General features: G+C 37.3%; 1 protein-coding gene across 1 annotated transcript; it reads left to right on the plus strand.

Annotated features, from left to right (window-relative positions):
- The first annotated feature begins 2,173 nt into the window (after positions 1-2,173).
- esd (esterase D/formylglutathione hydrolase) lies at positions 2,174-9,504 on the plus strand. The gene is made up of 9 exons (XM_062432422.1): positions 2,174-2,289; positions 3,686-3,759; positions 3,895-3,983; positions 4,604-4,702; positions 5,295-5,419; positions 5,506-5,625; positions 5,861-5,959; positions 7,282-7,449; positions 9,195-9,504. Exons 2-9 carry the CDS (start codon positions 3,692-3,694, stop codon positions 9,273-9,275), a joined length of 849 nt encoding a protein of 282 aa, XP_062288406.1. The 5' UTR covers positions 2,174-2,289; positions 3,686-3,691; the 3' UTR covers positions 9,276-9,504.
- Positions 9,505-9,556: the final 52 nt, after the last annotated feature.

Below are 9,556 nucleotides of genomic sequence, written 5' to 3' on the forward strand. Positions count from 1 at the left end.
AAACACTATTTCTCATGATATTTTGTACACAATTATTTGTAAATAAACAAAAAATGAAAACCCTGTTGTTTTATTATGAAAGACCACAGCCATCTATTGAGGTATTGCGCCATCTAGAGGCTGCACGGCTACCTTACATCTCAGACGTTTTTTTCTTTTTTTTAAAAAATTGGCTACTTTATTTGCAAAATGTAACTTACAACAGGTTACCCAGGGCAAACAGACTAAATAAAATAAAATATACACAAAGTTGTAGTCTTCACAGCTTTAGGGTTTGTGCAGTGTTGTGTATCCATGTAGGACATGATGACAGTGATGTTGGGTTTGCTGGTGTCAGTAGGTCATTTAACTTAAACAGTTACTCAATGGCATTTTATCAGAAAAAAAAAGTTTGAGTAGAGTTTCAACAGATTAAAGCCATACCAAAAAAGTCTGACTAAAGGTTCAACAAGAGTTGTTTCATCTGTGTGTCAGAAGAAACAAAGAGGGTCAACATTGAGCAATATTTTTTTACAATACTGAATAAACTGGATAATACCTGTGCAATATTTTAAAGATACCTCTCACACCTTATTTGAGACAAGCAAACAAAAAAGTATACTATTCCATTATCAAGCAATTTCTTTAAAACAATGATTTCCATTTGAAATATATTTAGATTATTCCAGATATATTTCTGTTTATATACCAAAGACCAGCGTGAGATTAACTGCTTATGAAAACTACAGTTCCACAGAAGCTTTTCTAAATTGTAAATACATGTTAATAAATAAAGACCCTCCTCTGAAGGCCTGTAATACAGTTTGTTAAATACATACACATAATAAAGAGTAGACGCAGCATTGGCCGCCATCTTGAACCGGTCATCCTACCCGTAAACAAACCAAAGCAGCAAGATGCCTGAGCACTGTGCAGTGTATACATCTATCTACTAATCTATCTATATCTATCAATATCTATCTACTAATCTATCAATATATATCAATATCTATCTACTAATCTATCAATATCTATCAATATCTATCTACTAATCTATCAATATCTATCTACTAATCTATCTATATCTATCTGTCTATATATATATCCATCTATTTATATCTATCTATATATGTCTATATATCTATATCTATCTATCTATCTATCTATCTATCTATCTATCTATCTATCTATCTATCTATCTATCTATCTATCTATCTATCTATCTATCTATCTATCTATCTATCTATCTATCTATCTATCTATCTATCTATCTATTACTATATCTATCTATTTATGTCTATATCTATCTATGTCTATCTATCTCTCTCTCTCTCTCTCTCTCTCTCTCTCTCTCTCTCTCTCTCTATATATATATATATATATATATATATATATATATATATATATATATATATATATATATATATATATATATATATGTATACTGTATATCTATATATAAATAATGTAGTCATATATTGTTTCTTCATTTTTAAACTTATTAAAAAAGCTGAGTAGTACTTTTACTGCCACTATCTGCTCCTGCATCTCTATCATATATATATATATACTGTATATTCCATATTCCATGTATTCCATTGTCCTCTACTGTCATCTTGTTAATGCCAGTCTTGTTACCTCTCAAAGCACTTTGTGAACTTCGTTTTTGAAAGGTGCTATATAAATAAAGTTATTATTATTATTATATTATTATTATTATTATTATTATTATTATTATTATTATTATTATATATACACACACACAATAAGTTTTTCAAAATACCTATCATACATCACATATATCACATATCAGAATATTCTATTACTGTTAAGCCCACTATGAATATTAATATAAGCCAAACCATGTGTCCTGTATCATAGCTACATGTATGACGTTTGCAGCAAAAAAAAAAACCCATGTGAAAATCAGTGAAGTATTCAGTGAGTCATGATTGATTAAATGTGCTGACACTTCATTGCACCTGCCAAACAGATTACACTGAGTGGGGCGGGTGACCTGTCCAAGATGGCGGAATAGGCAGTAGCGGCCATAGACATAATAAAGATCTTAAAAAAAAAATTAAAAAAAAATCTTTATTATGTCTATGGTTAAATACACTTGAAGTTAAGTTTCATTACGTCTGCGACGTTGTTTAAAAAATATTTTTATTACGTCTGCGACGTAAACTGTGTAGGGGAGGTTCCCGTGGCGTCATCGCGTTTATTTTGACGTTGTTGGACTTTGCTCTGGACTGCATCGGCAGGGAAGTTAGCAGTGACTCTGGCAACACATTACTGAGCTTTATTAAGGTATGTCCTGAAGAGTTATGCATTTAATTTATTTCCCACAACGTAGACATTATTTTAACATCAAGCAGACACACACAAACTGCAGCTAACGATACATAACATTACAAGAGCTAACTTATTTTGCTAAGCCCTGCACGCCCCTGACGTGGGACACTGTGAACCCAACTCCATTCAAAATCTGACCGTTTTTATATTTCCTTTACTCATATGCTAAATACAACTTTGGCTTTGCACATACAACATTTTTAAAGTTTAGAATAATGTTTTGGGCAATTCGGCATACGAATGTTGATTCCATTTGCATTGACAGGGGATTTAGTACGTGCTTCACTGTGGTCGCAGCACTCATGTTAATGTTTATGTTGCCGTTATTCTAATAGATGAGTTGTACAGTGAAACTAGGATGGTCTTAGGTAGTAGTGTCGATAAGGTCAGATTGAATAGGAAGTGTAAAGTGTGAGTTATTAAAGATACAGTAACCTTGGGTCCTGCGCGCATCACAGTCACAGTTAATAAACCACAGAGCTGATTGTTAACTGTGTTTCCTGTTAATAATGACAGCTGGTTAGTATGTACAGAAGCATGGCATTCATTTGAAAAAATAAATAAAAAGCTCGGTTTTTCTGAGTATTAGTTTTTTGGGGTGTGAAACATAAGGTATACTTTGCATAGTATGAATATTGCAGAAAAATAATTCCATTTTTTCTGCTGCTTCAGACTTGTGTTCCACTCTGACCAGAATACAGTTATTAGAAAAACCAATGAATACATATTGTGGTCATATCATATTTAAACCATTCATATATTAAACATCAATCAGTAGCTTCTGTGCAAAATAATGTGTAAGAAACTAAAACATGATATTGTTGAAATTGCTCATTTTTTAACACATCTCATGCTGCTCATCTGTTTTATAGATTTTTTATTATAGTAAAGTTATTGTATATTATTTGTAGGTTATTATTCAATGGTTTTACAGGTCCGGCCCACTTGATATTAAATTGGTTTGTATATGACCCTTGAACTAAAATGATCAAAAGGGTCAAAACAACATCCATGCATGAATTGCTGCAATTTTTCACCTTAGCCCCCAAAATAACAGACATGTGCATAATATACTCATATCTTATTCTGTTGGCACATTTCTTTGTTTTAATAGAAGTTTACAAATCCACCTCTGACAAAAAATAACGGTGGATTTTTTTTCGTTTTTTTGAGTGTATCTGTATTTTAAAAATTGTGAAAACACATTGTGGGTCTTTCTAGAGTGTTGGTAATAAGATAAGAAACTGTAAACTACATAAAATCAGTTGAAACAGCATCCATTCATACAGTGTGAGTTTCAGTAGTGATGCCTGCAGTGTGTCATCCTCACTGTGCTGCTCTTCTTCTACAGATCATCATGGCTGTCACACAAGTGTCCTCCAACAAGTGTGCAGGTGGATTCCAGAAGGTTTTTGAACATGACAGGTGAGATCTTGGCTGAACCTTTTTGAGTATGTGGCCTCAACTTCAGCACATAGAAAAGATTTTAACATGTGAGTGTTGGGATGTTTGGAAAAGAAGCTACAGACTCACACATGTGTTTGTGTTTCCTCCGTGTAGCTCTGAGCTGAAGTGTAAGATGAAGTTTGCAGTCTACCTGCCTCCCAAGGCTGAGACCGACAAATGTCCCGTCATGTACTGGCTCTCTGGTGAGTGTCAGAGCTGCACACTCACAGGTGTATGAGAGAGTGCATGAATTAGAGGAAGGAAGAAAGAAAGTTATTCTCAACTCACAGATTCAAATTTCATTCTTAAGGATAAAACATGTGTAATTCAACTATTTAACTTCTAACTGTAAGCAAATCTCATGAAAACCAACAATGTGTGTGTTAGTTCAGCTGTCAGTACTTACATACAATTGACACAAAAGTAGCCTCATAATGGTGAAAGTGATACAAAAATAGATAAAATAAAACACTATATACAATAAACAATCTCTATATAAAATATTCTGTAATTATATAAATATACAATATACATAAATCCCTGATACTATATACAAGTGTGCAATGTTCCTGGGATTAAACAGTAAGGACAGTCTCAATCTGGGAGTGGGAGTGGGAGCTACTGGGAGCTACTGGGAGCTGTGGTGTTGTACAGTCTGATGGCTGATGGTATGAAAGAGCCCCCCAAAAACTTGGAGCATGTAAGCACGTGGGGGGGTTGCATCATCCTGAGTTGTCCTCTCCACAGTGTTTAAGCAGCACAGACTCATCAGGTCATCATCAGCTGGTCTGTCTGCTGATGTTCACTGTGTGTTTCTCTGCAGGACTCACCTGCACAGAGCAGAACATCATCACCAAGGCTGGCAGTCAGCTCGCTGCTGCAGAGCACGGCATCATCATCATCGCTCCAGACACCAGCCCACGTATGTTTTCTGTATGACTTTCCACCAATAATTAACACCTCTAAACAGGAACACCTTAATATACAAACTGCATGAGCCACTTCATGAAATATGTGTGAATATTGACTAAGGCTGCTTCAAAAAAGAACGCCTTAGTAAATATTCTCATAAAACAGAGGTAAGCAAATAGCGGCCCGTAAGCCAAATTCAGTTTAATACGTGAATTCAACAACTACTGGCAGTGGAAGAGAAATGCTGTGTTGATGCCATTTTCCCTTTTAGATACAATCTTTAACTGTGTTGCAAATCTGTTTCTAAACATATAAACCTGTGTTTCCACTACATCGATGAACAAACCCCCCAATGATAAATCCTAAAGCTAACATGCTGCTCAACTCTTCTTTTATTTTGAACTGTGTGATTGATGATGTGACAGAACACAGCTGCTCCACACAGAGCTCACAGCCATCCTTAACAACTCATTAAAACATTCTCTCTTCAACACTACTTACTGTGTGACTAATTAGAGTTCAGGCTCATATGCTTCCAGGTTAGTGTGTCATTTTGAGCCATTGTGAATGTGATTTAAACTCTATTTCCCATCATGCCTCAGGTGGCTGTAACATTGAGGGGGAGGATGAGAGCTGGGATTTTGGCACTGGGGCTGGTTTCTATGTCAACGCTACCCAGGACCCCTGGAAGACCAACTACCGCATGTACTCCTACGTCACTGAGGAGGTATGATTCATTTATTTAAAGACAACTCACCACTGTATATTACTGTCAGCTGATCAGTAACCCCCCCCCCAATCCCCCTTCTTCAGCTCCCCAAACTGATCAACGCTAACTTCCCCACCGACCCAGACAGGATGTCCATCAGCGGTCACTCCATGGGCGGCCACGGGGCGCTCATCTGTGCCCTGAAGAACCCTGGGAAATACAAGGTAAAGCATGATATGTCTTCATCTCACTCAGTTGTCTGTTGGCGTCATTTCCATTTGAATAAAATATTCTTTTATTTGAAGTAAATGGTATGAGGTGTTAATACAGTGCTGCTTTCTCTGCCTCACATGGTGTCAGTGGAGGAGATGAGAGGCAGAATCCACATCCAGGAGAAGTCAGTGTGACAGAGTCCATCAAAGTTACACTTGTTTCAGTGTGTGTGTGTTTCCCCTGCAGGCTGTGTCTGCGTTTGCCCCCATCTGTAACCCCATACAGTGTCCCTGGGGACAGAAGGCCTTCTCAGGATACCTGGGCTCTGACAGGTCCACATGGGAGGTAAGAGCCCCTCAGACTGACATGATGATGATGATGATGATAATAATAATGATGATGATGTGGAACATGGCAGCGGCAGCAGGATGAATCCACATCGCTGCACTTTGATTCAAGTTGAGATGAGTGAAATCAGAAGTCCAGCTGTTTGTACACATCACTTCTTCACTGAGAAGAACGTTCACAGTAAAATGACCTTTCCATCATACTCTTATTAGAATATTATTGTGTGAACTGTGGCTCAGTCTGCACATTGGTTTAGTCTCCTGTGATTTTTTTGTTTTTTTGTTGAATCATCAGAATTAAACTAAAGTTGATCCTTACATACTGTTCATATTCTGACTCATAACTAGTCTTCATATTCATCAATTCACCATCAGTCATTAATACATGTTTGATTCATCTTATGGAAAAAAGAACATTCACAATCACTATTTTAATGTCCAGGAGAACATTTTATAGAATATGATGAATACAAAATGTTTGAATGCTGATTTTTGGATTATTTGTTAAACTTGGAGATTTGCATATATAAAATGTAAAACAGATGCACAAAAATAAAATAAAAAGACACATTTTATTTTAATTATTTTTAACTGTGGGTCATATTAGGAAAAAGTCCAGCTAAAAGAAAAATGAATGTTTGTATGTTTTTACAGCTCTTTCGTTTAAAAATGGATCAAATTTGACCCTGAACAGTATGTCAAGGTTCATTGAGTCACATTTTAGTCCAAATAGTTAGGAACATTTTCTGTAGCTATCAATAATCAGCAATGTGAGAACAAAGCACAGTTTGATGAATGTAAGTGGACAAATACTCTGCCTTGTGTTCAGTTTATTTCAGTGGGATCAAAATGAGAACACGGGTTGTATTTTTCATGTTTAGTAATCTGGTACTGTAGTTTGTGCTGTGTCAGCAGTTCTCACTGGGACTATTTTAACATAGTTCCAGTGACAGCTGCAGCCAGAGGTGTCTGTTATATGTTTAGAGTGTCATATTACTGCTGTGAGCAGCACAAACTATGTTCCATCATCCTCTGCTGAAACATGACAAGCTGGACAATACAACCAGACCTGTCTCCATGGTTACACACATAAGTTGAACTGACCTGAACTTTCACAACCAGATCACCACCAGAGTCTCATCAGTGACTCCTGTCTGCCTACTGCATTTATAGACAGGGATGAAACATGTGTGTCTTTGTACTTAGTTACCGCCGCAACACTGTGTAGTTGTAAAATGTGTAAAGTTGTCAAACTGAACATCTAAACCTGTTAGAAACTTGTTGTAAAAAATGACATCACTTCCTGCTGGTCTCTTTCAGGCGTACGATGCCACCGTGCTGGCGGCAGCGTACTCCGGTCCTCAGCTGGACATCCTCATTGATCAGGGCCGTGATGACCAGTTCCTGTCAGCCAGCCAACTGCTGCCTGACAACCTGATCGCCGTCTGCTCCGAGAAGAAAATCCCTGTCGTCTTCAGACTGCAGCCGGTCAGTTCCTGTACTCTATCAAAGTAAAAGCAGCCATAGCTCTCACAGTAGCTGCCAAAATAAAAGCTCTGGTGTTCCTCATCAGTTGATTGAAATGTTTCCTCCATCCTAACAGCATCATGTTTACTGCACTGTGATCTGTTGATATGTGGAATGAATAGTTTTTTTAATAATTCTACTACAGCTGAGTGAGCCACAGTCACTCTCTCTCTCTCTCTCTCTCTCTCCCTCCCTCTCTCTCTCTCTCTCTCTCTCTCTCTCTCTCTCTCTCTCTCTCTCTCTCTCTCTCTCTCTCTCTCTCTCTCTCTCTCTCTCTCTCTCTCTCTCTCTCTCTGTGTGTGTGTGTGTGTGTGTGTGTGTGTGTGTGTGTGTGTGTGTGTGTGTGTGTGTGTGTGTGTGTGTGTGTGTGTGTGTGTGTGTGTGTGTGTGTGTGTGTGTGTGTGTGTGTGTGTGTGTGTGTGTGTGTGTGTGTGTGTGTGTGTGTGTGTGTGTCAAACTGCAGCTGTGGGAAGTGTCAGGCTTTTATTTTCAGTGTAAATGGCCTCTGAGCTGGACACACAGTGCCACCATGTGGTCACACACAGGATCTGATCTGCTGTTTGTCTGCTTTGGTTTTCTGTCTGTTTATGAACTGAAGAGCTCACATTAACATCCAGCTACAAACAGCAGGTTATGTAGTGACAGAGGTTTGAATCCAGATAGTTTAAAGAACAGCTTCACAGTTTTCAGATATCTTTTCTCATTTACTCATTTATATATATATATATATATATATATATATATATATATATATATATATATATATATATATATACACACATTGAAACAGCTGTACAGTGTCAGAGATGAGGGATAAAATCCTTGTTTTGTAGAAAGTCAAACATGAAGTTATCTGAGGCTTCAGCTCTCTGAATGAGTTAAATAATAGTGAGTATCTCCCACTGAGGGAACTGAGTATCTACTGTTTCTCTCATAGTGTCTATTTCTAGTCAGTCAGAGGGACTAACACACAAAGACTGTCATTTTAGAAGATGCTAACTAAATGTGTAAAGCATCATGTTAAGTTAAGGATGATTATTATTATTTTTTTTTTTTTACATAGAATGTGAACTGGAGAACTGTGAGATTTGAGATTTTGTCCCTCATCACTTCTTCTTGATCTGTGTGGACATATCAGTATATCAGACATCAGTATTGTATCAGAAATGAAAACTAAAATGTCCTTTGGATGAATATGGAAAAATATCTTCATGGTAACTTATTAGTTTGCCCATAAATAAATAAATGACTGTAGACTGTATAGTAGCTGTAGGTTTAACAATTCAACAATGCAGCTGTGCATGATACATTTCTGTCATGGACACTAGAGACTCTAGAATCTCTTTGAAAACAGATCTGGACAGAAACATGAAGACAGTGAGGAATGTAACATGTTGTAAATATGAATCCATCCTGCATCCTGTTATTGAGCAAACAGCCTGAATCACTGCAGATGTTTCATATTCAGAGAGTGCTGTTTGTTTTGTCTGACCAACAGTCCAAAACCTGCACGTAGTTTACAGTTACATTAAACACACACTCAGCAAATCCTCACTAAGAGAAACTGGAAAATGTGAATCAGTTATTCATATAGTTGATTCATTTTCAGTGTGATTTGTCCATCAGAACACATTCATTAGTAGAGGATCAGTGTGTTGAGAGTGTTTGCTGTTGTTCTCTGACCTTGTTGTTGTTTGGTGCTGCAGGGTTACGACCACAGCTACTTCTTCATCTACTCCTTCATGAACGACCACATCAAGCATCACGCCAAGTACCTCAACGCCTGAACCCCCCCCCACAGAGCACGCTCCTGTCCTGTTCACTGTCACCTCACAGCCTCCATGGACAATTAACTATAATATTCTACAGTTTGGTAACCATGTTCTGTGTGTGTGAAGTATTTGTGTGATGGTAAGGAGCTGCTGCTCAGTGGACAGTGTTCAGATGATCATCATGTGGAAGTTGTCAGTGATCAGTGTCAGCTGTAATGTTCACAATAAAAGCATTCATTATTCATGTTGCTGTTTGTTTTCATTGAGGCTGTGTTATCGTTCTCTGACTTTTGGAA

This window comes from Scomber scombrus, chromosome 13, assembly GCF_963691925.1.
Source record: "Scomber scombrus chromosome 13, fScoSco1.1, whole genome shotgun sequence".
NCBI lineage: Eukaryota > Metazoa > Chordata > Actinopteri > Scombriformes > Scombridae > Scomber > Scomber scombrus.